The sequence below is a fragment of the Myotis lucifugus genome, unplaced genomic scaffold (genome assembly GCF_000147115.1).
Source record: "Myotis lucifugus unplaced genomic scaffold, Myoluc2.0 scaffold_102, whole genome shotgun sequence".
NCBI classification, from domain to species: Eukaryota; Metazoa; Chordata; class Mammalia; order Chiroptera; family Vespertilionidae; genus Myotis; species Myotis lucifugus.
Genome location: NW_005871150.1, coordinates 2621137 through 2649080, shown reverse-complemented (window position 1 = coordinate 2649080; position 27944 = coordinate 2621137). Strand labels below are relative to the sequence as shown.

General features: G+C 42.5%; 1 protein-coding gene across 2 annotated transcripts; it reads right to left on the bottom strand.

The window, feature by feature from the left end:
* On the bottom strand, positions 1-27588 carry LOC102427859 (cytochrome P450 4V2-like). Of its 2 annotated transcripts, none has more exons than XM_006092649.3 (11): positions 27274-27588; positions 18739-18851; positions 17255-17340; positions 16061-16251; positions 15385-15454; positions 13948-14074; positions 12306-12491; positions 8391-8493; positions 2903-3037; positions 2631-2810; positions 1-1264 (listed from the first exon to the last, which is right to left on the bottom strand). In XM_006092649.3, the coding sequence occupies exons 1-11, from the start codon at positions 27485-27487 to the stop codon at positions 1092-1094; spliced, it is 1578 nt and encodes a 525-aa protein (XP_006092711.1). In that variant the 5' UTR covers positions 27488-27588; the 3' UTR covers positions 1-1091. The 2 variants fall into 2 exon arrangements, with proteins under 2 accessions (XP_006092711.1, XP_023612932.1); XM_023757164.1 differs by lacking the exon at positions 27274-27588 and adding an exon at positions 19373-19391.
* Between the last annotated feature and the right edge of the window lie 356 nt (positions 27589-27944).

Genomic DNA, 27944 nt, shown 5'->3' with positions numbered 1-27944 from the left:
TCATTAAAATTATTTATTAAAAGAAGTTTTTTAAAGTCACTGAGTGAGGGAGTAGAGATATTGTCAATGGAATTCAAATTCAGGGAATTTGTGTCAGTTTTCAGCTTCACAGGTATGTTCGAGAGGATTGAATTTCCCAGTAGGTTAACCCTAAACAAGGTGCTGGATTACTATACATGTGCAGCTTCTCCTCATTAATGATGGGAGCATTCCAGAAGATTTGTATTCTAATGATACACCCACTTACAGACCCGAGTTTCATAAAGCAATAGCATATTGTCCTAGAGATTTAGAGTTTAGACCTCTATCTATTCCCAGCTCTGTCACCCACTAGTGGTATGACTTTGGATAGAAACTTACCTCTGATTGATCTTATCCGCTTGGAATGAAAAGGAGTATAACCTGATAAGGTCTAAGGTGCTTCCAGCTTTAAAAGCCATTATGAGGGACTGGAGATCACCAAGAGGACTCTCTCCCGGTAATATATGATGTGAGAAGGTAATTGTGATGTTATGTAGAATGAAATGAAGGCCATAAGTACACGGTTAGAGGGAAATAGGAACAGAACTTATGAGTCAACTTATAAATGATCTGCTCTCCTTGATAAAATCTGAAAAGTAACATCATCATAATTATTCTCATAACTGATGCCACTGATATAATTTTTAAAACCTAAGCTCAAGCCTAAGTATTTAATTACCCTTTTCAAATTAAATGTAGATGTATATATGTATATTTGTGATGAACAAGAATACTTTAAAAATTCTGGAACTTCAATTAACTTATATCCTTTGGGTCTGTCAATTGAAAATGAATTGGGCTACGGATCCCTCTGTTGAGAAATGTATATGTTTATTTGGGTACTGACATCAGTTAACTCACCGTTTGGGATCATGACCAAGGGTAAGATAATGGTGGTGATGAAAATATAAAAACTCTTCCTTTGGTAGACTTGACCCCCAGGTAAGTGGGGTAAGAAAAAAATAGGTGTAGGGACTAAGAGTGTTAAACTCATGATCTACACATTGTAAATGCAAAGTTTCTCTTAAAGAAAGACCTTATTCCTACTAAGGCACAGCCCAATAATAGAGTTAGGATGCATCTATGTTTCTCCTCTTCAACTTGATCCAGATGCCATTAAGAGGACGAAGAATCAGCTCTCCTGTCAGACCAAGTTCTTCTCTTTTCTGGTTGGATTCTACCCAAAAATGCCTCAGGATGCATGAAAGAATGACCTTTTCTTCCATCATGGCAAACCTCTGACCTTTAAATTAATGTAAATAACATGACTTTAATTACAGTTATATCTCAAATGGGAGAAAGAACAGGTTTAATTAGAGGAAGCAAGTGATGTTAGATTTTCACAGTAGGCCCTGGGAGAACCAGTATCACTCAGGATGCTTCCTAATAATAAAGATCATTGAGTGCCCTTCCGGCTCCCACCCAGTGCATCTGAATAGCTCTGAGGACAAGCAATCTAGCCCATGCAGCACCCAGGTGAATCCTGGGCTCATTGAAGCATGAGAACCACTACTCTAGAACGCTTTTCTACTGAGCCTTTCATGTAGTTTACTATAGAGTTACCAGGCCTCATTGTACCAATGCCTGCATTTACATAAACACTAAAACCCCAGGTATACTAAAGCCAAAAGTGTGTATAATGCATGGCAATGTGCATTTATTTTGTTGATGTATTTCTGCTCGTCTCATGGTGAGCATTCTTTGTTTTGGTTTTGAAAAAGCAATTCTTAAAAGCAATAAAAAAAAGGTTAAAGAAAATAATTGTTATAAATAAGCTTTCTACCATATAAAGTATATTCTACTTCAATCCAGAGATTTACATTTTAAAACTCTACCATGAAACTGGTTATGCTTTATGTTATGGGCTGAAGGTATTCCCTCCAAATTCATCTGCTGAATTCCTAACCCTCAGTACCTCACAAAGTGACTGCATTTGGGGATTGGGCCCTGAAAGACATGATTAAAATAAAATGAGGTCCTATGGATGGACCCTAATCCAATGTGACTGGTGTCTTTATGAAAAGAAGAGATCAAGCCCTGGCTGGGTGGCTCAGTTGGTTGGTATGTCAGCCCGTTCACCTTAAGGTTGTGAGTTCAATTCCATCAGGGCATATACCTAGGTTGTGGGTTAGATTCCTGGTTAGGGCTTGTATAGGCGGCAACCAATCAATGTTTCTCTCACAACAATGTTTCTCACTCTCTGAAAATCAATAAAAACATATCATTGATTGGGGATTAATTAAAAACACCCACACACACAGAGGGGAATAAACTATGTGAAGACACAGGGAGAAGACATCTATCTATAAGCCAAGGAGAGAGGCCTCAGAAGAAACCAGCCCTGCAGACACCTTGATCTGGGACTTCTGGCCTCCAGAATTGTGAGAAAATTAAATTCTGCCATTTAAGCCACCACCTGTCTGTGGTGCTTTGTTACAGCAGCCCTAGAAAACTGATATACTTTACGACAGTCATAGTAAAGTGGGAGAAAAAATAAAACAAGTTTTTTAACAGACTTGTATCTGACACACCACATCTCAAAGACATTATTGTAAGAAACCCCTGCCATGTGCATCTGAAAGGTCAAACCGATTCTGATGGATACAAACCTATACAGTTTCTGGGTCCAGCAGAGAAGGGCACATATGCGTATGGATGGCGTCCCATCGAATTCTCAGGAAAGAACCGCTCTGGCTTGAACTCCTCAGGGTCAGGGAAGTACTTCGGGTCTCTATGCAGTGCGTAGGGAATGATGAGTATTTGAGAGCCTTTCACAACCTTGTATCCCCCTGTCATGAGGCAGTCGATATGTCATGAGAACAGAGCAAGACAAACACAGAAAAGTCCACTCTCCCCACTACTTTCTTGAAAGAATTCTCACCAACATCACAATCTTCATTAAGACCACGGGCAATAAAAGGCACAGAAGGAAAAATACGAAGGGTCTCCTTAATAACACACTCCAGATATTTAAGTTTCTTCAGGTCTTCTGAGGTAACAGGGCGATCAGAATTCCCTGATCAAAGTAAATACATGAAATAAAATAAATAAAAAACTATTTGGGCTTGGCGGATAAGACATCAAAAAAGAATATATATTATAACATCAATACACTGAATGTTAAATATCAACAGCAAAAGTAAAATTCTTAATAGTATAGATAATCAAAATAAAATGAGACAATAATGCTGAGTAAAAAAATCCAGATGCAAAAGGTCACATGTTGTATCATTAAATTTGGAGGAAGTACTCAAAGAAGATAAATCCATAGAGACAGAGTGTAAATGAAGTGGTGCCAGGGGTTGGAGAAAGAGAAAATGGGGAGTGGCTGATTAATGGTGCAGGGTTTTCTTTTGGCTGCTGAAATGGGTTGGAATTAGAGGTGACAGTTGCATAACATTGTGAATGCATGAAAATATAAGTTTAAAACATTTAATTTTGAATTCTCAGAGCCTCCTCCAGAAGTGAATCTTCTCCTGGGTCAGATTCTTGGACTCTCCCATAGCCTGGCCCTCAAACGCCCTCCATTCCCACCTCACAAAGAAATCCAAATGGCTTCTTGTGCCGGAAGCTGTTCCATCCTTGCTGCTTGACACAGTTGCTGCAGGGAAGAAACATCTGCACAGCATATGTTTCATGGGACCTGGCGTATATGGCATACTGTTCTTAATATGTTTGCTCCCCTTCTTAGCGCTATGTGTTTCAACCAAGGTCACCTCTCCAAGAAAGGTTGTTTCCTCAGGTGGGGATTTTTCCCTGGAGTTAGGGATTAACAGGACTAAGGAAGGGAATAAAACCCCTTAACTAAGTGCCAGGCGGGTAATTAATCACTTTAACTACGAACAATCATGCTTAAGCTACATAACCTTTATTTAGGATAATCTCCTTCAGTTACTTCCTTGTAGCTTAACAGAACAATAGAGTAGTGACCTTGGAATGGAGATAACAAAAGCCCTAACCTTTGGATTAGAATGGATAGGATTAAAATCAACTGGTATAAATACAGATGTAACAGGAGAATAAAGACAGAACCTGGCTGGAGAACCTGGCTGGAGAACCTGGCTAGAATCTGGCTAGAAAACCTGGCTAGGCTACTGATCAACTGAACGCTGTCTCCGTGTCATTCCTTCTTCGCCGACTCCGTCCACACGTTTGGGAACCCCTGGACCTGCTGGGGTTGGACCCAAACATTCTTGGACCTGCCAAGGGGAGTAACATACACAGCAGGAAGCAACTGAACATACTGAGAAAGCAAAAAAATGAGACAGACAAACTAAATGAACAAGCCAGTGAGAAGATTCTGAAGGCGGACATAGAACAAATTCTGCCAACCATTGTTTTTCAGAAGAGGTAGGAATTGATGGCACAAATCCCAACTTTTCGAGCAACAACATTTGCAACCATCTCTATGCCTGCACTGCTCGGAGAGACAGATGGAAAGGCACTGTGTTATTCAACCAGAGTTGAAGTACAGAATTGAAAAGTAATAAATCAGGTCACAGAACAGATTTTCATTTCGATGAAAACCCTTCCTTGGAAAATAATTGCACCCAAAGAAATTCATCTGAGTGCAAGCCGTGATGCATTTTCAAAGTCCACAAAATATCTGGCAAGGATTTGATGAAATGTTCACATTCAATGCAGGATAAAGCCAGCAGGAAGAGGCCGAGAAACAAAAATCTGGTTTATGGCCATTCTGATGCAGGTGCAGATAAGCTGGGAGAGATCATCGAAGGTGGTATTTGCCAAAATCCAATTCATTACTACTTGCTTCCTGATATGAAAGATGAAGAAAGGGATGGAGAAGAGAAGAAGATGATGATGGAGGGGGAGAGGGAGAGGATTGAAAGCTACCAACGAAGAAGCTGATGAGGATGAAGGAGACAGTGACTAAGGAACACGGATGGATTCCAACCTTCTTTCTAAAAGTTTCCTCCAGTCACTGGGTGCAAGTTACAGTCTGGGTTTTGTTTTGTTTTGTTTTACTTTTAGGCTCAGTCATTCGGCTCTTGAAGTCTTTTCTCTCCCTTACATCCTGGTTCTCAACTTATTTGGAGGGAATACCTTGAGCAGAATACAGTGGGAAAAGAATCTCTAAGGCTTTCTCTTCCAAATTCACTTTTTTTTAAAGTTTAAAAGTATTTTTATTTTTTCCATTGATTTTTATTTATTTTTCTTTATTGATTAAGGTATTATATATGTGTCCTTATCTCCCCATGGCCCCTGTATACCCCCCTCCTATCCCCCGTTCATGCCCTCAGCCCCTGGTGTCTGTGTGCATTGGTTAGGCTAATATGCATGCATACACGTCCAAATTCACTTTTATCCCTTCCTGACTCAACAAACACTTTATGGAGTCAATGCCCCTGTGCTCCGTGGGAAAGAAAAACCTGCTTACCTTGCTCCACTGGAGGCTGGAGGCTCAGCCCGCGCAGTAGTGCACAGAATTCCAGCTTTCTTCCTCCTTTCTCTGTACACTGAGCACACAGATTACACTGTGTCTCTGTGAATGTGGACAGTTAGCATTTACCAACATATACCTGTCTACTTTCTCTTGTATGGAACATTGTTTAAACTAAAAAAAAAAAGGGGGTGTTTATACAAGGTCAAAGGGTAGATATAAGATTTTTGTGTTAGTTAAGTGGGCATTTTGACAACAAGACTTCCCCTTTGGTGTGTTTAATTGTGATGTTTAATGGACTCTCTTCCTGTTTAAGATGATACTATTAAAATAAAATTATCTTCTAATAATGGCCTGCGCCCTGCCACTCAATGGGAGAATAGCAGACTTGCAGAATCTTATTTGGAACCATCATTCTCTATTGTAATTTTTTTCCTGTTTATTTAATCTTTTTTGTTTGTTTTACTGGAAAGAAAAGATAATGCTCAATTTTATTTTTTTCTGTTTTTTTAAAAAAATATATATTTTTATTGATTTCAGAGAGGAAGGGAGAGGGAGATAGAGATAGAAACATCAATGATGATAGATAATCATTGATTGGCTGCCTCCTGCACGTCTCCTTACTGGGGATCAAGCCCTCAACCCAAGCATGTGCCCTTGACTGGAATTTAACCTGGGACCCTCCAGTCCGCAGGCCAATGCTCTATCCACTAAGCCAAACCAGCCAGGGGATAATGCTCAATTTTAAATATTAAAAGTGTACCAGTTGCATGTTATAATGAAACTAAGTTTACCTCAGTAAAAAAAAAAAAGAAAAAAGAAAGAAAGAAATGAATACTTACATCTCAATATCCAAAGATCAGTTGCTCAGAAAAGTTTTAGAACTAATACTGGAGATAGAAGAGATGTGAGGCACAATTAGCATAAAGCATGAGAAGCAGCAGAAAAAAATTCTAGTAAAAACGATGTCACTAATTGAGAGCCAAAAGCATTTGTGACACCTGCATTGGGCTAGAAATTGTAAAAAACACCAACATGGGAACACATTCCAAAAGAACCTGGGTTTCTAGAACACCCAATTTACCTACCAGAGGCAATCTGAGAGAAATTCAACTTGATACAGGAAAAATGAAATGATGACAGAAACAGAGCCCAGAAGTTTAGATCATCTCCATTCTATGAAACAAAGTCTTCCCTCTTGGTATGAAAATCCAGTCCTCACACCATCTGGACATGAAATTACTTTTCCAACTTCACCGCTCAATGGGTTCTAACAAATGTTCTGAATTCCACCTGTCCTTTTTTTGATATATATATATATTTTATTGAGTTTTTACAGAGAGGAAGGGAGAGGGATAGAGAGTTAGAAACATCAATGAGAGAGAAACATCAATCAGCTGCCTCCTGCACACCCCCTGCTAGAGATGTGCCCGCAACCAAGGTACATGCCCTTGACAGGAATCGAACCTTGGACCCTTTAGTCCGCATGCCAAAGCTCTATCCACTGAGCCAAACCGGTTAGGGCGCCACCTGTCCTTTAATGCTTACTATTATCTTCCACCTTCTCCATTCTGCCATTGTGCAACTGGAGCCTCTCTTCATAGAATGTCTTCCACCTCCTCCTCTTTTCCTTTATTATTCCTTCCCCACTTTGCACTAGGAAAATCCATCAGATACCACTTTGTTGGTTGGCCAATCCAACCTTTACCTTTCTTTTCCCAGCCATGGGAAGCCATATGACATCTGAATAAACAACAAATTAAGTTGATGGCACAATGCAAAGTTCCTTTGTGGTAGGCTGATCATGTCCCATAAATATATCAGGTCCTAATCCCTAGAACCTTTAAATATTACTTTTTTTTGGGAAAAGGTGATTTGAAGATCTTATTACAGATCATAAAAGGGAGAGATGATCGTGATTATCCAGGTGGGCCATGAATGCCATGACGAATGTCATGATAAGAGAGAGCAGAGGAGGATTTGACACACCCCCACAGAAGAGAAGGTCATGTGAAGATGGAGACAGAGATGTGAATGATGTGGCCATAAGCCAAGGTATGTTGGCAGTCACCAGAAGGAATGGATTCTCCCCTCAGGCTTCCAAAAAGTGCAGCCCTGCCAACACATTGATTTAACTCAGAGATACTCATCTGGGCCTTCTGGTGTCCAAAACTGTAAGAGAATAAATTTCTATTGTGCTAAGCCACCCAATTTGCAGAATTGGTGACAGCAGTCATAGGAGACTAACATTATCCTTCATCCCCCCCCTCCCTGGAATCGAACCTGGGACCCTTCAGTCCGCAGGCCGACGCTCTCTCTGCTGAGCCAAGCCAGTAAGGGCCCCTCTTCCCATTTCTTCTTGCCTTAAAGATAAACATGAGACCCAGAACAACAATCAAGAAAACAAAATCCACGATGATAAAAATGACAGAGAGATAAAAGAATAAGTCCAGTATTCTTACAACATCCCTATAGGCATCAGCCTAGGACCCCTTACCTACAGGTTACTGGTGTACAAAAGAAATGTATGTCCCATCAGCTTAACCCACAGCAATCCTATATGAAACAGCTCTCCTTGACCCGCTAACCAGCTTCACCTCTCCTCTCTGCTCTCTGCTAGCCCCTTCTTCCTCATACCGCCCAAGCACACAGCCATGACTTGATACTTTCTACACAGTGTCTGCTTCACCTATGAAGCGTGAGGTCCTTGAGGACAGTGACATTTATCAGTGTAGCCCCCGCATCTAGGCCGGTGCAGTCACATGCCAAGCAATCAGCAAACACCCATAAACAAATGGATGAGGTCTTACAAAGGACATTAGGCCTTGAAGGGGTCCCATATGGCAGCCTTCCTGCTTATTACAGTGTCTTTAGAACAGACCCGACTGCACATTTTTAATGAGCAAGTTTGCCATTTGCTTTAGTGACTTGGGACCTTTCCTGTAAGTAGTGAAGAGGTCATACATACCAAACACTTCGTCCAGTTCATTGTCTAATTTTTTCTGGACGTCTGGATAGCAACCCAGAAGGTACAAGGCCCAGTTTATTGCAGCTGCAGTTGTGTCATGGCCCTACAAATATAAGAGAAAAATCAACAACAAACAGCTTAGAAAGCAGAGTTCTATTGAAAGATTAGGGATGCTAGCTCTATTTTGAATTGTCTCTGGATTTGACAGCGGTGACGTGACCCCAGACAGAACAAGTTAATTTTATACAATATTTTACCTCGGTGGGGAACAAACCAAAAAAACAATCCCTTCAAAGGGGATGCCTCTGGGTACAGGGACATTCAATACGACAGATCACATACTTGGTGAGATGGCTGGGCTGGGCTAATAGGAGGCATTCCGAGGGAACTCCGTGCGCTGGACTGTTTTTGAGGGAATAAAAGTTTGACTTTCCTGAGTCAAGTGGCCAGATCTGCACTTCTCCACTTTCTTCCATTTGTATGGTCGACTTTACCTGGACACCAGGCAGCACATGGGTGGTTCTGAGCAACAAGCTCCACATCAAGAAGTTGATAAATACCCCATTTAAACCTTTCTGAGTTTGAGGCAAAATACCAAACATTTGCAGAAATGAACTCAATTATTCTTCACAAAAAATCCATGGGAGCCCAGCCAGCGTGGCTAAGTGCTTGAGCATCAACCTATGAACTAGGAGGTCATGGTTTGATTCCTGGTCACGACACATGCTGGGGTTGTGGGCTCAATCCCCAGTAGGGGGCATTCAGGAGGCAGCCAATCAATGATTCTCTCTCATCATTGATGTTTCTGTCTCTCCCTCTCCCTTCAATGAAAATATATTTCTCTGAAATCAATAAAAATACATATTTTTAAAAAATCTCCATGGGATACTTGATACTGCTATTCACGTTTTAGAGATGAGAAACTGAGCCCCAAATGATGCTTACCCAGAGCTCGACAGCTTTATCTAATCAATAAAATTATATATTTTAAAAATTTATCCTTTTTTTTTATGTGAAGACAAGAAATCTCTTTAGAATCACAAACTGGTTAAATGCTCTACTAGAAGAAGCTGGGAAGATGGTGGCTGGCAGGACGGAGGGGAGGAAGAGGGTTTGATTGAGTGATGAAGTGACAGGGGAGTGTGTGGATGTGTGTAGTGTGTGGGAATGAGTGAGGGACAGTTAAATCCAGCAGGAGTATCAGAGGCTGGTAGACCAGGCTCTCCTGGACAGGGAGCCCCTACCACGGCTGCGGGCACTCCTCAGGCTGTGGGGCTCGAGAAGAGAGCCCATAGCATCTTGAAGGGCAGAGAAGCCCCCTCTAGGAACTCATCAGCACCACCACCCAGACTGGCCGTGGACACTGTTCGCGACCCTGCAGCCACACCAGCCAAAGTTCTACTGCCTCACCGCAGACCTGCAGACCCTAGGACATCTCCCTCCAAGGGTGCACAGATCCCGCAGCAGTAAGTGGGACTTCCCCCTCCCTGACTGCTGACCTCTGGACACTGTGGTCACGCTGAACCAGTGCCCGGGCACCCTGAGTCAGCCACCCAGGCAGAGGGTTCTCCGGTGCCTCTGTGTGCCACCGCTGGGTACTCACGTATCCAAACAAGAATGCACGCCCCGGTAGTAGAAACTCGGACTTCCCCATTCCTGGCTGACTGCCCACAGACACAGTGGTCATGTGGTTTCAGCACACAGGTCTCCTGAGTCCGCCACCCCAGCAGACAGCTCCCTGGTGCCTCTGTGAGCAGCTGCTGGGCGCACTCCTATCCAATCAAGGGCAGAAGACCCTGGCTGCAGTACCTCAGACTTCACCCTCCTCGATTGCTCACTTCCGGTCACCTCAGTCACACCGATCAGGCACACAGGCTCCCTGAGTCCGCTGTCCTGCAGGCGGCTCCCAGGTAACTCTCTGAGCCACCGTAGGCATGACCCTGGCTGCCAGAATCCAGTCCCTACGATAGCGCTGCTCCAGGACGCGGGCCCCAGAGCCCACCGCCCCAGCAGGTAACTCCTAGGTTGCTCTGTAAGCCACTGCCGGGGCTCGTATCCAACCAAGGGTGCACAGCTCCTGAAGCAGAAACTGGGACTTCTCCCTCCCCGGGTCAGCAGCACACCACGATCGTGCAGCTCCCACGTGTGGGCCCCATGAGCACACAGCTCCACCGTATGGCTCCTGGGCCCCTCTGTGAACTGCCATAGGGTGTGTGCCTCTCCAACCAAGGACACATGGCTCCCTGAACAGGATCCATGGCTGCCTACCTCTGGACACCTTGGTGAGTTACTGAGGACCCGCCTTGCCATACAAGGTCACATTGTTTTGGCCACAGACTCTGAGATTCCCACAACCACAGCTGCTGGCTCCAGAACACCCTTGTGATTCAGAGAGGGAAATCACTTTGGACAGAGTCCCACTGCCTCAACTGCAGACTACAGGACAGCTGCCCCCCCACTGTCCCGGACTCTGGGACCCTCGTAGTGAGTTACAGAGAGACGCTACCCCAGCAAGAGTCACACAACACCAGCCAAAGTCATAATACCTGAGCCTAAGGCCCCAAGACCACTTCCTCCCAAGCCCATGCACTCTGGGAACTCACAGTGAGCACATAACAGTGAGACCTCAGGCAACCCTTTCCACAAGACTGAAACCGCAATCACATCTACAACAGCTTGCACAACAAAACTGGGGGTGAGTCACATTGCCCATCTGTGATGAGACTACAGCCATGAAAAATAAACTAACATTCAAGACCCAACTACATCAAGAGAACCCAAATAACACAAATAGGGGGCTCCGCTAGATCACCAAGCCCAGGAGATCTGAGAGACTGCACCACTGGGTTCCAAAAATCACCAACCACCCCCAAAACAACCTGGGTAGCAAAGCAGTTGGATCTAAGACAAAGAAACAAAACATTTCAGCAAAAAGTGGGAAGACATAAAAACAATCCCCAAAGGAAAGAAAAGAAGAAATCACCAGATAGGGAATTAAATGAAATGGAGGCAAGTAACTTGTCAGAGAAAGAATTCAGAGTAATGGTTATAAGGATTCTCAAACGTCTGGCTGACCAATACACACAACTCAATGAGAATTATAAGAAGCTGAATAAGAATGCCACCAACATGAAAAGGAATCAAGAGGAAATGAGGAATGGCCTAGCTGCAATAAAGAACATAAAGGAAGGCTTGACTAGCAGACAAGAAGAGGCTGAGGACCACATCAGCAAATTAGAAGACAAGGTAGGAAAAAAAACACAAACATAGCAGCAACTGGAAAGAAAACTTAAAAAGAAGGAGGAGAGCCTAAGGGAGCTTTGGAACAACATGAAAGGAAACAACACCTGCATAATAGGGTGCCAGGAGAGGAAGCGGAGCAAGTAATAGAGAACCTGTTTGAAGAAATAATGACAGAAAACTTCCCTGATGTTGAGAATAAAAAAGACCACACAAGCCTACAGCTTTTTCTGAAGAAGAAAGTTGATCTGGCATTTAATTAGGGTCTTGAACTTTGTAATTTCTAACTACAATATAGTGACTCTTCATCAGTTATAAAGCTACTTCAAAATGTGATCAGACTTTTACAAAATGCTAAAAACTTTTTTAAAGAATTCCTATATATTATCTTTTAAGTTAAAAAGAAATTGAGAACAGATCATCCCTTATACCAAGGATCCCAACATATTTTAAAAGGTGAGTACAAATAATTCTTGCTATTTCATGTTATTTCTAATTTTACTATTAAATGCTTAAACATGTCTAAGTATTAGTGCTGGCTATTTCTTCATCCTTAGCATTTTCAACTCCGAAGATTAAAAAAAAACACACAAAAAAAACATTTTCTTGTTATGTAACAGGAACTGTAATTTTTTTAATGATGATACCTGATACTAACGTGACAATGCAAAATACCTCAAACATGAAAGTGTCCACTTCTTCTCGAATAGCCTCAAGGCTTAGCTTGTTCCCTTCATCATCCATCACATTTAAAAGCAGGTCGAGAAAAGCCTTGCGTTTTCTCTTGGAGAGGTTCATGCCTTTGCCATCACTTTTACCTTCTTCATCTCTCTTTATTTCATTGGCCCGTTCATTGATGACCTGTATGATTTAAATGATCACATGCTTTTGTGTGGAATTTGATATGGCCTAATAATCCATTGTCCTGTGAAAATATACTAGCTTCTTTAACTGATTTTTTTTCTAAGCCTTTCCTGTTCTGTCTCACTGAACAGGAACTTCGGTTTTTATGAAAACATAGTAAAGCTTTCTGTGAACATTTTTAGGGCATTATTTGATATAAGACTTTTTAAAACAAATTTAATGTCAGACAAATACATCATTTCCAAGGACTATTTTTGCAGCCTTTCCAACCTGGGAATAGAGTAGTAGTCTCCTGAATAGGGCTGCAGCGAGTTGAAAGAGCTCATGAGAAAAAGTTGGGGTGGTGGAGAGAACACAATCTATACTAATAAACGGGTAATATGCTAATTAGACTGGGGCAACTGGCCATCTTCTGGATGTCCGAGTTCCTTCCAAACAAAGCCATGATGGTGGGGGCAGAGGCAGAGGCAGTTGGGGGTGATCAGGTAGGCAGGAGAGAGCAGTTAGGAGTGAGATCAGGCCAGCAGGGCAGGGGACTTGGAGGTGACCAGGCCTGCAGGGGAGGGCAGATGGGGATGACCAGGCGCTGCAGGGGAGGGCAGTTGGGTTTGTCTGGGCCAACAGGGGAGGGCGATTTGGGGCTTCCATGCTGGCAGGGGATAGTCAATGGGTGACCTGGCCAGCAGGGCAGGGCAGGGCAGTTGAGATGACCAAGTAGGCAGGGGAGTGCAGTTGGGGCAACCTGGCTGGCAAGGGAGGGCAGTTGGGGGCAACCAGGCCAGCATGGCAGGGCAGTTGGAAGCATTAGGCAGGTGAGTGGTTTGGAGCCAGTGGTCCTGGATTGCAAGAGTGATGGCTGACTGTGGAATCGGGCCTAAACCGACAGTGGGACATCCCCCGACGGGTCCCGGATACAAAAGGGTGCAGGCCAGGCTGAGGGTTACTCCCTTGTGCATGAATTTTGTTCACTGAGCCTCTAGTCATTATATAATAGATTAATTATAGATCACTCTAATTACGTGTTGTATTAGAGAAAAGAATCACGCCATATGCTTGCCGCTCCTTCTGCCTAGAATGCTCTTGCCTCAGAAGCCAGCATGACTAGTTTCCTCCCCAGTTTTAGATCTCTACTGCCCAATGTCACACTGTCAGGGTCACTGCTACACTACTCCCTAGCACTCACTCTCTTCCTAAGCCTACTTTACATTTTTTCCATTTCACTTACCTCCTGGCATTGTATTTGTTATTTAGTGACTTTCTCCTCCAACTTCAATGTAGCAGCAAATTTGACTTTATTCATTGATATAATTCCAACCTTTAGAACACTGCTTGGCATTTTAAACATGTTAATGAATAAAAGAATGAAAGCCCACTGAATGGCACACTTAAAATGGCTATTATGATGAATTTTATGTTATGTATGTGTGATCACAATAAAAAAATGAGGACTTACATTGGTGGTAAAATTATGTAAGATCTTTAAGTTCCTTCTGTGGTCCCTTCCATCTTTAAACAAAAGGTACAAAACGTCATGCCAGAACCAAATCGTCTTCATTCTTCGATGTACCAAATCACTCATCCTATAAACAGGATGCAAATGTATCAGCTGATATATTAAAAATGTGCATTGCTTGAGTACCTATTTGGTGCCTGGTCTCAATGAGGGTGCCCCTCAATATGTGGCAACGATGATAATTCATTTAGCGGCTACTAAGAGCTCTATGCTCAACAATGAAGGCATGGGTTATTACACATCCAAGGAAGCTTAAAAATTAAATGGGTCCTATAGAGGAATGAAGAATCCATTACAAAGCACCTTACTAGATGGCCATCTGACCTCTCCTTCTATTTCTCCAGGAAGAGTTCCAGACCTCCCCGAGCTGCCTGTAGCTCTTATACCACAGGGTGGGGTGAAATCTGCCTGTTTAATGTCCACGCATTTGCTTGATTACTCCTCTTGCTGTCCTCCTCTCCAGTAAAGTGCCCCCCTGTCACATCACTGTCCCGAGTCCCTCCCTCAACATTTCCAGTGATGGAGCAGAAAGACCTTGACATGATCTCCTCCTTTGAGAGCAGCTTACAGGTCAATTCTGCAGAGTGGCCTTTCCTGGTCACTCAATCTGTGGGCCCTATTGCTGTTTTCTTCTCGAATATCAATCAACTTTATTTTTTCTCTGAAGCAATTATTACAGTTTATAAGTTTATACGTATTTGTTTTGATGCTTGTCTCCCTGTTATTCTGTTCTGTGGACCACTATAAAACTAGTCAGTATCTTGTGTAAAGAATGGCAGATTATATATGCTAATATGTGTTAAAATGAAACGGGCAGTGGACTTAAAGACAGAATTCCTTAAATCAAAACCTGGCCCTGCCCCTTAATAGTTTAATAATCTCAAGCTATTTTTCAAAGTAAATACGACTATTTCAATTAAAAAATAACACACACTAAGTGCAGAAAATATGGAGAGAGAAAATTAATAACAATACAAAAAACAAGAAAGAGGAGCATATAACACAAAATAATAATCACAACTAACATTCTGGAATAATATCTACAAGTTTATTTTAATGAATAATTTTTTATACCTAGTGGTTATCGTGCTAAAAATATTGTTTTTATCTTTATTTTATCACTAAGCATCATAATGTAATTTTTCAATATATCATAAAACAATCATTTAAAATTATACCATAGCCTGGGTGTGCCATAATTTATAAAATAAACCCTCTACTGTTAAAATACATGCTTTAATGATTAGGTTAATTTTTAGTGCAATATTTCATTGTGAAACAATGAAAAAGATACAACACAGACAAAAAATTATTAGCGATAGTTTTAAAGCTTGAATCAATAACAATTTAAAACATAATTAGAAGGGCTCCGTTTACCTATAAACTGCATGGACATACTCAGAATCATCATTAGTCTGAGCATCAATATTCTTGCCCATAGCTGTCTCTGCAAAATATGGGTGAGAAGCAATCATTCAATTCATACACATGCCTTGTGTTTATTTTCCAGTGGCAAACACTTCAAAAAAGAGATAAATTCTTATATATTTTAGAATTGTTCCTTTCCCCTTTCACTCTTGCACCTTTTGTTTCTCCTACTCCCTGTTCATGCTCCTTCTTCCCTCTGACCTTCCTGGCAGGTTGGCTCTGCTTGAAGCCCTAGCAGGGGGATAATGCTTCTCAGGAGCCTAATTTAGCAGAAGGACCAGCCCAAAGAAGCCAATATCCTTTCTAACCCCTTCATTTGCCTTCCCAGTGAAATGTTATTTTCTATTTGGGCCATTTTATGTATACACCATAGCTCAGTGATGGCGAAGCTTTTGATCTTGGCGTGTCAGCATTTTGAAAAACCCTAACTTAACTCTGGTGCTGTGTCACATATAGAAATTTTTTGATCTTTGCAACCATAGTAAAACAAAGAATTATATATTTGATATGTATTTTATATATTTAAATGCCATTTAACAAAGAAAAATCAACCAAAAAAATGAGTTCGCGTGTCATAGGTTCGCCATCACTGCCATAGCTCTAGAAACAAATCAATGAGACTTACCACAAATGATATCTAAGGCACAAAGAGTGATGTAAAAAAAGCAGTTAAATTTTTCTCCGTCAACATGTTTTTCAAGCTTATTAACCAATATGTTGGCTTGTTCATTCATGACATCTAAGAAGTCTTCCAGAATGGTAAAATGGAAAGTGGATGTTAACATTTTTCTCCTGGAGCGCCATTTGTTTCCAGTACTAGAAATACAAGACATGGTTACAAAGAAGAGAAAAGCAACATCCAAAGCAAATAAAGCATAGTCAGGACAACAAATTCTTCTTAATCTACAGATTCACAAATGCTATGGTCAGAATGACAAGGGGATATTCATATACAGTTACAGGATGGGCCTATTTTAGATATCCCTCTATATTACTAATATTTACTTATTTATTTTTTAAATATATTTTATTGATTTTTTACAGAGAGGAAGGGAGAGGGATAGAGAGTTAGAAACATCTATGAGAGAGAAACATCAATCAGCTGCCCCCTGCACACCCCCCTATGGGGATGTGCCCTCACCAAGGTACATGCCCTTGACCGGAATCGAACCTGGGACCCTTCAGTCTGCAGGCTGACGCTCTATCCACTGAGCCAAACCAGTTAGGGCAGTATATATTACTAATATTTAAAAGAGCACTGATCAAAATTGAAAATTTTAAGAATTTCACTAAATTTCTAAGTTCTGAGTTTCCAAAAATGAGAAATTTCCCCTCTTTACCCAACCTTAACCCTCTGCATATCAAGGAGCTCCATGAGTCTACTTTGATCTCTAACATCTTCAAAGTCTACAAAGTCCCCACCGAAGTCCTGCTTTCTCTTTCTCAGTTGATGGGGTCCTGTTGCTGGATGGCAGCTCAAGGACTGAGGTTACTGTGCTCAGCTTACTTCTCTGAGGATGACTGCCTTTTTCATTGAATTTTCAAGATTTCCCTGCTCAAAACTCCCCTGTGCCATACTCCATTTCTACATTGGGACTTTCTAACTCTCCTTGGAATACTGGTGATCATCATTATTGAATACCATGGCTAGAGATTACTCTACACCCTGGGTTCCTGTCTCTCACAGGCCCATTATCACCCAACCTTTCAGCTTCTCCCTACTACCCAACAGCACATTCTTGCTACAGGAAAACTACCCCGTGTCAATGCCTGACATAAGTTACACACAAGAGAGCTTTACCAATTTACACTGACTTACCTGGTAAGAAGTCCTAGGCCAAGCCATGGTTGTAGGAATGTGTACAGATAAGACTTGTCAATTTGCTTTGAGCTAGTTAAAATTACCTTAGAAAGAGAGAAAATAAAAATGAGAGATAGAGATATGAACGCAACCATAATTATAAGAATACTGGGCTAGAACACAACTACTTTCTAAAGTAACATTTCATAACAATTACTTCTTTGTGGTTCATTTTCATTACTATGACTCAAAGAAATGCAGTTGGAGTTTGGAGCATAAAACTATCTCCAACTCTTGGAGACTAGCTGGAGTTGACTGAAAGGAAAATGTCCAAGATAATTCTCTGACTCCTGCCATGAATTAGGAGCCAAGTGGAGTTGTTTATTGAGGGTAGGAGTGAGGAAAGAGAAAGTGGGTGAAGCAAAGGATGACCACATTTAGGGAGATGGAAATCACAAGTTCATGATCAGGTATGTTGATTTGGAGGCATTCAAATTGCCATAGCCTGAAAGCAGGTATGAAGCTCAGGATTAAGGCTTATACTAGGTACACATTTGAATGTCTCCAGGATATAAGTAGCATTGGGAACCATGGGTATAATTAGGTTGCCTGGAGCCAAAGTAAAGCAGAAGGGATGAGCATATGCACAAAATGCTTCTCAGGATCTTGCTGCAGTTCCCTACTTTGGACAGATCTCCATCCACATGTACTAAGCCCACTTACACTAGGCCAGCAATGGCTGACATCCCATGTGTGGCCCTCTCCCTATCTCCTCTGGAACAGTGCATTGGGCAGTGTGGTACCAGAGACACTCTAAGAGTTTGACCACAATGAGGAAGAAAGATGTATCTAAGCCCAACAACCCTAGGAAATTTTGCTGTTAATTTTTCTCCATGAAGAGAAAGTCTGATTTTCCCATTTTTACTTCCTGACACAAAGCCTTTGTCATCAAATCATAAGATAATACTCCCAATGTCATGATAATAACTAAAAGAAAGGTAAACAATTTTTTAGGCGTAATTTCAATAGCGTTTATTAACAACATCTTTCCCATCAATATCACATTAGTGTTCTCTTTTAAAAAATTAACTTGAAATCATAAAAGTATAATGGATACTCTGAGCCTCTTAAGGGAAACACTTAAATTTTATTAGTCTTATATATTTGCAATCTTAAAACAGTGCCTGGGAGATGATATGAGCTCACCTTGTAGAATAATCTATTTATGGTTCTGTTCAATTGAAGACTTCCCAAAAAAGGAGGACAAATATATTACTTGATACCAAATGCGTATAGACATGTAGAAGCTGCTACTCTTCCCAGAACTCAAGACTATATCTGGAAAGCATTAAATGGCACCTTCACAGCCTTAAATATTTAATGGAATGCTCATTGTATTGAATTCAATTAAATATAAGGACATTTATTTGCTGTTTATTCTGATAAGATTCTACACCATCATATATACAGTGAAACATTGACCACAGTCACCATCAACTCACCTCTATAGTTTCGGCCTTAAACATGGCCATTACTGGTACTGTGCCAAGCCAGAGTTTTAGCATTGGCACATGTCTGTTGCGTCCTGTGTAATAAATCATCTGCTGGAAAAACTCTAGAAAATAATTAATTTTAAATAAGTTCCTTACTGTGTCTTTTTGGGTTTTTTACTGTTTTTACTTTGGGCAACTCACTCAATTTCTCCCAGATCTTTCACATCTTGAAGCTAAACCACACAGTTGTCCTTACTAAATTATTAATGAATGAATTATGAGGCTAATTTAATTATGAATGATATATATGCAACAACCTGGTTAACTGAGAAATGCCAAGCACTTGGATGTTTGTGGTGACCTTATCACATGCCTTCCCCAAGGACACCGAGGTTGTTCAGTTTCTCCTGACCTGCACAGGCTACTCTTCTATAGAAAGGGAAACCTGTCCCAACTCTCCAGCCCTGGTAGATAGATGCTTCCCTTTCACCCTCTCTAAAACAGTATTGAAGTTCCTCAACAAATGGAGATTAGAGCTACGATATGATCCAGCCATTCCTCTTCTGGGTATTTATCTGAAGAACATGAAAACGCTAATTCAAAAAGATATATGCACCCCAATGTTAACTGCAGCATTACTTACAATAGCCAGGATATGGAAGCAACCTTAGGTGTCCATCAGTGGATGAATGGATAAAGAAGATGTGATAATACTGGCCCAGCTGGCATGACTGTGTAGTTGAGCATTGACCCAGTCAGGACATATGCCCGCGTTGCAGGCTCGACCCCCAGTGCGGGGCATGCAGAAAGCAGCCAATTGACGATTCTCTCTCATCACTGATGTTTCTCTCTCTCCCCTCTCCCTTCCACTCTGAAATTAATAAAAAACATATATTTTTTTAAAGATAAAATATTGTCATTTGTGATAACATGAATGGATCTTACGGGTATTATGGTAAGTGAAATAAGCCAGACAGACAAGGACAAAAACAGTCTGATTTAACTCCTATGTAAAATATATTAAAAAGTAATAAATAAACAAATATAACAAAATAAAAACAAATTCAAGGATACAGACAACAGAATAGTGGTTACAGAGGAGAAAGAGAGTGGAGAGAGGGTAACGTAGGTAAGTGGGGTTAAACAAATGGAAATAGATGGAAACTAGACTTTTGGTTGTGAACACCCAAATGAGTATACAGACATCAAATTATACTACTGTACACCTGAAATTTAGATAATGTTATGAAACAATGTGACCTCAAAAAAAAATAATTTAAAAAAACTCTTCTGTTTTACTAATTCTTCAACTTCTCAAATGTCTCAGGGCCTCTACAGAACTTCTTCCCTTTTTTGTAGGAAACTCTTATTCCTACTGCTTTTTGTCCAATAAAACTCACTTATTCTTCAAGTGTCATCTGAAATGTGATTTTGCTGCAAAGTCTTTTCTGATATTCTAAACAAGATTCCTGGTAATATAACTTCCCAGGTTGGCTCCCATTTCTAGTACAGGTACCAGATCTAAGTATTTCTAAAGACTATCCTACAATAAAATAAATAAGTGTTATTGGAGAAGTCATTGATTTTAGGGACAAGGCAGAGAAAAATACCAGAAGAATGGAATATATTATGGTGGCAGAAAATAAGGAAGTGCTCAAAAAGTGATGGGGCCGTGTTGAAACACCAAGCAGCCAACTGAAAAGCTCCTAATGCTCCAAACTGAAACAATTTGTGCAACAGAATAAGTAATGATAGTATTAGTTTGTATCACTTCTCTAGCCAATATCTTATAGTTTTCAGTGTACAGGACTTTCACCTCCTTAATTAAATTTATTCCTATGTGTTTTATTCCTTTTGATTCAGTTGTAAATGGGGCTGTTTTCTTAATTTCTCTTCCTGGTAGTCCATTGATAGCATAAAGAAATGCAAGTGATTTTTGTATATTGATTCTATAACCTGCAACTTTACTAAATTTATTTATTATTTCTAACATTTTTGGGGGGTGGAGCATCTAGGGTTTCCTATATGAACAATCATGTCGTCTGCATTCTTTTTCTTGCCTAAATGTTCTGACTGGCACCTATACTACTATGTTGAATAAAATGGTGAGAGTGAGCATCCTTGTCTTCCTGATCTTAGAGGAAAAGCTTTCAACATCACATATGGCGTCACTGCTAAAAATGCATAACCTCGCCCTAACCGGTTTGGCTCAGTGGATAGAGCATTGGCCTGCGGACTGAAAGGTCCCAGGTTCGATTCCGGTCAAGGGCATGTACCTTGGTTGCAGGCACATCCCCAGTAGGGGGTGTGCAAGAAAAAGCTGATCGATGTTTCTCTCTGATCGATGTTTCTAACTCTCTATCCCTCTCCCTTCCTCTCTGTAAAAAATCAATAAAATATGTTTTTAAAAAATCTTGTTTAAAAATGCATAACTTCATTGAAACTATGTAAAAATAACAGACAAATCCAAACTGAGAGTGATTGTACAAAATACCTGTCTCAGAAAATGTGTCAAGGTCTTGATGTGTGTGGAAAGACTGATAAACAATCACAGATTAGAAAAGATTGATATTGAAGAACATAACACAAGAAAGCACAACTACTATATGCCAGGTGAGATTCTGAATTGAGTCATGGAACAGAAAAAGAACACTAGGCAGTGTTGTACAATTCAAATAAGGGCTGTAGTATTGTTAAGAACATTGGACAAATAATAATGGTCTAGTTTGATAATGATACTAATTCTGTAAAATAACACCATCAGAGGAGGCTTGCTGGGTATATGGCATATATGAACTCTATATTATTTTCACAACTTTCCTGTAGTTCTAATATTATTTGAATAAATAAAAGTTTATAAAGAAGGAGAGTTTTATTATTCTGAAGCTGAAGAATAAAAAGTAAGCTGGAGTAAGATTTTAAAATATTTTGTTAGTAGAAGAGAAACACATACACACAGTATCTATATAGATAAAAGCCTAATATGCAAAGTGTCCCCTCGGGAGTTTGACCAACTGGGAGTTCCATTGCTTGCTCTGACATGTGCTGACCACCAGGAGGCTGTGCAGAACGAAGGAACGACCTGGTCGGTGGCCAGCCACTGCTAGGGACCCTACCCATGCACGAATTTCATACACTGGGCCTCTAGTCTATATAATGAAGAGGTAATATGCTAATTTCTCCATTAAGGTGTCCCAGTCTGTGTGACCAGGGCCAGGGGCGGGAATTCTACCCCCAGCGCTAACATTACGCTGCCTGCGTGATCCCTGTTCAGCACTGGAATGATGCTGCGGGGGGAGGGGGGTTGGGCATGACGGGGGACCTAAAACCACGGCCCCCACCCTGCATCACTTAACAGGGGACCTCAGGCCACACACCCTGCCCCAGCTCTGGGCCGAGAGACCTCAGACTGTGACCCCACCCTGGCACTGGGCTGGGGGACCTCAGGCCATGCCCCCCGCCCGCAGGTCTTGACGGGGTACCTCAGGCCACACCACCCACCCAGTGGGTCTTGACGGGGTAACTCAGGCCATGCCCCTCCCCTGGCGGGGCTTGACGGGGGATCTCTGCCCCGTCTCAGGGCCAGGAGACCTCAGACTGCACCCCATCCCAGTGCCGGGGACGGGAGAACTCATGCTTTGCCCTCCGCCTAGCGGGTCTTGATGGAGGAACTCAGGCTGCGCCCCTCGCCCGGTGGGGCTTTGACAGGGTACCTCAAGCCATGCCCCTTCCCCAGCTCCAGGCCGGGAGACCTCAAACCATGCCCCCCACTCCGGTGCCAAGCCAGGAGACCTCAGACTGTGCCTCCCTGCCTCAGCGCTGGGCTAGGGGACCTCAGGCCGCACCGCCCGCCCAGCGGGGCTTCACGGGGACCTCAGGCCATGACCTCACCTGGCGGAACTTGACGGGGGACCTCAGGCCATGGCTCCAGCCAGGCAGGGGTTGACAGGCGACCTCGGGCAGCACCCTCACCCCGGCGCCGGGCCGGGGGACCTGAGGCTGTGCCCACTGCCTAGAGTGGCTTATTGAGGTGGGGCAGGACAGGTCAAGGTCTCACCCAATGGGGGTGGGGCTGGCCGGGTCTGGGTCTCCTGCGTTTTACAAGTGCGTGAGGATGGTGTGCGGGGACTTGACTCTAGGTCCCATGGCGCGCCCCAGACTCTGACAGGAGGGAGATTTTATATACATTTTACTAATTTTCTTTCATCTCTGACACCTCTATTATAGAGAAAGGGCAAATAGCAATATTAAAATATTTCTTATCATTAATTCTCTTTTAATGTGCATGAATTTCATGCACCAGGCCACTAGTATATAAATAATAGGCTATGTCCACATTTCCTTGGATATAGGAAAAAATTTGGTTTCGGAATGTGACAAAAATGTGGAAGAAATGTTATAGTGAATATAAGAAAGAATCATTAAGCTAAAAAGAATTACTGAGAAGCACTGAGGAAAATGTAGGGATTAGATAGGGAAAGTTGGTAATCAATCAAATCAGGTTCCTATGACATGTCCAGATATAAGAATGTATATGACAGAAGTACCTTACTTCTTCTTGAAAACACAACATGCTCACTCATGCATTCCACAGGCAAGGAACGTGTACACCAAAGGACCAGATCCCTACTCTGAAGGAATTTATAATCAGAGGAGATGGTCACTGTGGAACTAATCACAGTATCAGATCAGATGAAATGGGTGTTAAATTAGAAGTTTAAGTCTGAGGAGTTATTGATTTTCATTGAAAGCACTGGAGAAATTCCAAGAAAGAGATGGCATTTGAGAATAAAAGAATGAGTTGGCTTTTTATAGGAAGAAAAGGGAAGTTAGGGTAAACCAAGTATCAGATATAGCAGAGCAGAGTCAGGGAGGTCTGAAAATTGCCTATAGGTTTAGCCAAAGCACAGGATGGGGATGAAAACATTGATAGATGAGCTTGGAGTGTTGGAAGTCTAAAGAAGTTGGATTTTCTTTTATTGTCTCTAGGCAATATCTGAAAGTTCCTGATGAGTACTAGAACCACAGTTATATTTTAGGACAATAACACTGAGGTGTGTGGGATCTGTGAAGAACTTGGTATTCCTATTCCAAGGATACAGGAAGCTTCTGGGGGTGGAATTAGATGCAGCTAGTGTTACGGGCCCTGGTCCTGCTTTATGGCTGGTCCTTATAGTGGGTGTGGGGAAATGGTGACCAGTAATCCCAACAACATTGAAGTAGGGAGGAAAGTTTGGGAGTTAACACTTTCTGTATTGAAATCCCAGAGGCCCCATCTGGGGAATGCAGCCCAGCATTCAGAAAAGTCAAACATGACAAAACTCTGGGTCAGGTCAGGAAACACTAAATTGGTGAGTGCAACCCAGGGGTGAGGGTTGGGTGGGGTGGGGGAACACAGTGACTAAAGGATTGGGGTACAGGGTCCAGCCCTCAGAGAAAAGACCTGGCAATTGTTACAATGAGCAGAAGTCAAACAACATGAGCTCAGGGGAGGACTGGCTTTCTAATAAGATTAGGAATTGACGCACTCTCCTGAGATTGCTGGCAAAATCCAGGGAGGGAGGGATAAGGAGAGCAGACTAGCTAGGAGGCATGTGGTACCCAGGCTTCTTCTAGGCAAAGGGAATGCCCCCTTGACAGCAGCAGGACTAATGCCCACAGCACTGTGAGGCTACTAATATGGACGGCACCTGAGATTTTGACGGGTTGTTTAACTAGGGAATTTGGGCCCCATGGACAGACTGACATGGCATAAAAAAACAACTATTAAACTTCTCAGCTCTTTTTCAGCGCGAAGAAATGTACACATATTCACCTTTCCCTGCTCCTTCTCCCATCCCTCAGCTTCCCCCACCCCTGGGCTTCAGGGCAAGCTGCTCAAAGTGCAGCGGGAGAGAGGCTAAAGCGCAGATATGTCCATTGCACGTGATACTGAATAAACAGTAATAATTGTTTAAAGCGTTTGCACATTTGGGCCCCTCAAAACCTAATAATGAATCTTCTAAAACGGCTAACATTTATTCTGTCATATTTATTTGCTGTGTAAGGTAAGTAAACATCAGACCAGAGCTAAGGGTTTTCCATGCCTTATGTCTTTTATGCCTCACCACAGTCAGATGAGAAGCACTATTACAGAAGTCAGTGAACAACTGAGGGAGTTGTGCACAGCTAAGTAGTTGCACAATATCACAGCGCTGGTAAATATAGGCCTGGCTTTGTACCCGAGGCACCCAGACACACAATGTGCCATCATCAGCATTACATCACACCGATTCAAAATGCCTTCCAGTCAAACCATTGGCTAAATTGTTGTGAAAAGAGCTAGGTCAGATCAACAGTGTCAAAATATATGTAGCATGGCCATAATCACTGCCTTGGTCTGGTCTGACAGAGGAGACTGGGAAATCAAAATCCATGGCTTGAAGGCCTCAGTCAGGCCCAATGGCAGGGAGCAGCTGGGGAAGACGGGTTAACAAAAAGGACTGAAAAACCAAAAGATAGATTTCAACAGCCTAGTTGGAAGTCAATTGCAATTCTCTAGGTGAGACTTCTGAGGCCAGAATGTGGATGGTGGCCACACTATGAAAGGCACAGACTCTTGTATAAGACACAAGACACAAGGGTATTGAGGATGGGGAATATACCTTTAAATGTTGTGCGATGTCCAATTTTGCTGGGCACAAAGGAGGGCCTCAAATAAGTGCATGACTGACAATGAAAAAATGGACTCAAACCAAGTTCTGGACAATGGTCTAGAAAATGCACGCATTAAATGTAATCCTCAAAGTAACTGTAATATGGTGATGTTTACAAGTAAAGGGTAACACACTCTAACTTAAAGAGTTTTAAACAACTTGTCAAAGTCAAGCAATTTGGTCACAAGCAGAAAGGGAGCAAAGGTTGGTACCGTGCTCTCCTCTCCAGAAATAACTACAAGGAGAATTACTTAAAATAATCCAATAACTAACAGTTTGTTTTGAAATGGATCTTATTCACTAGAGATTTCAATTCTTAGAAAAATTCCCCCAAAACACTATGATGAGATTTCTTAAGTATATGATTTCCTGTTGGGGAGGAGGGGGTCTATATTTCTACATCATTATTTTTTAATATTATAAGCCTTTGGGTAGAAGCGAAGATTAGCTCTTCCTTTAGTGTTCGCCATGATGATGTTTACAAATGTAGTTTTCATATATCAAAATCTGCTGCATCACTTGCAACATTAGTCGCATTGATGTCTGGTTGGTTAAAAGTTTACTGGGGTTTCTTCTGCCAGAAACATTTTCTGTATTTTGGTAACACTCTCCCATGAGGCCTCATGTCTTCCTGTGAAGTTGAAATGACAGCATTATTTTTATTTGGAGAAAGGAAAGTGGAAAAGAAATAACCCTTTAAGCTTTGGAATTGATGCTCAGTCTATAAAACGTCTTCAGTTAAACTGAAGGGTGATTGGATTCTAGTTCTGGGCTCATTTTAAAATATGTCATTTGGGGCAAATCTTTTTAGTTCTGGGCATCTCAACTTCTACAGCCACGAAGATGAAGTGCAAAGATCTAACTCACCCTTCCTCATGGGGCATCCAAACATCAAGTAATTTTAGGAGATTTCTAACTTAAAGTGACCCCTCTACCCCTATCATAATATAACATAAAGGCTATCAGCTTCAAAAGATGATTTCAATAAAAAGCCAATTCACTCCTTAACAAATAAGATTTCTGAAACTTGCTGTATGACTTATGGGACAGGCCTTGGTGAATAACATCATAATTCATGTTGCTATGTAACCTCCTTAGAAGGGCCAAGGAGGAATAAAGTTGTGGTCAAGTCTTGTGATTTCTGCAGGGAGTGGCTCTGGTCTCAAGTGCATTTCTTGTCCCTTATTTTGGAGAGAGAGAGGAGAGAGGAGAGGAGAGGAGAGGAGAGTAGAGGAGAGGAGAGGAGAGGAGAGGAGAGAGAGAGAAAGAGAGAGAGAGCATAAGTTATAAGTTGTGCCTGCCTTTAGAACTTTAACACTAAAGACAGAAGAAAAACAGGCGGTGTTTGTTGTTGTGTGTTTTTTTATTAAATATATTTTTATTGATTTCAGAGAGGAAGGGAGAGGGAGAGATGGAGACATCAGTGATGAGAGAGAATCATTAATCAGCTGCCTCCTGCACGCCCCCCACTGGGATGGAGCCTGAAACCCAGGCATCTGCCCTTGAAGGGAATCAAACCAGTGACTCTTCAGTCAACAGTCAAAAGCTCTATCCACTGAGCCAAGCCAGCTAGAGATACAGGCGGTGTTTTCAGATAGCAGCAGCCAGCAGTTGGGAAAATGAGAAGAGAAAAGCCAGAAGGACGGCAGTTTAGAAACACTGCACTTATGTGTAATGAAAACTGGAGAGAACTGGGAACCCATTATCCAGGGGGTGATAGAGTCGCCCTTCACCCAGCAGCCTGCAGCTCCAGTCCTGGTGCTCCAGGCGGGGAAGCGGGCGGTTCCCTGCAAGGGGCCCAACAGCCCGTGGCGGGGATGCGGCCGGGCCCGGGCGCACAGTCCCTTACCTTTCCCTCCTCGCTCCAGGATCAGCAAGTGTCCCAGGAAGGGGTAGGCGCCAGAAATGCTGGGGATGGGCCTCATTTGCAGCCAGTTATGCGCGTAGCTCGCCATCATCTGCAGGAAGCTCAGGATGAGGGTGGCGCCCGCCAGGGAGACGGCGCTGAGCGCGCCCCAGAGTAGCAGCTTCTGCCCGACGTGCACCAGCCAGACGGCCACCATCGCGCCAGCGGTCAGCTCTGCTTGGGGACTGAGACCCAGAAACTTGGGGCCCGGTGCTTGGCGCCAGGGCGTGGTCCAGCCCCTACCTTTCAAGTGCAGGGCCTGGGAGGAGTCCCGACATTCCCGGGGGCGGGAGCAGCGGGCCAGGAGGGCGGGGGAAGAGGTGGCGCCAGGCCCAATCGCCTCTCTCTCCTCCCGCAACCCGTAGGCACCAGCCCAGGCACCCAGAAGCGGGACTTCCCGTGCAGGGACCGCCCTGCCCCTCGGGACTGGGTTGGAGCCTCCCCCGCTCGGAGGAAAGCACTGCCGGTTGCTGTGCAGACAAACGCCTAGTAACGCGCAAGGGCCTCTGTTCGGTTCCAGCAGAAACGAAAGCCCGGAAGGCGGATTCTGAAGGCAGAGAGTGCTGAGAAGACACGGAGGCCCTTGAGTGGCATGGGGAGGAGAATGGGTGCAA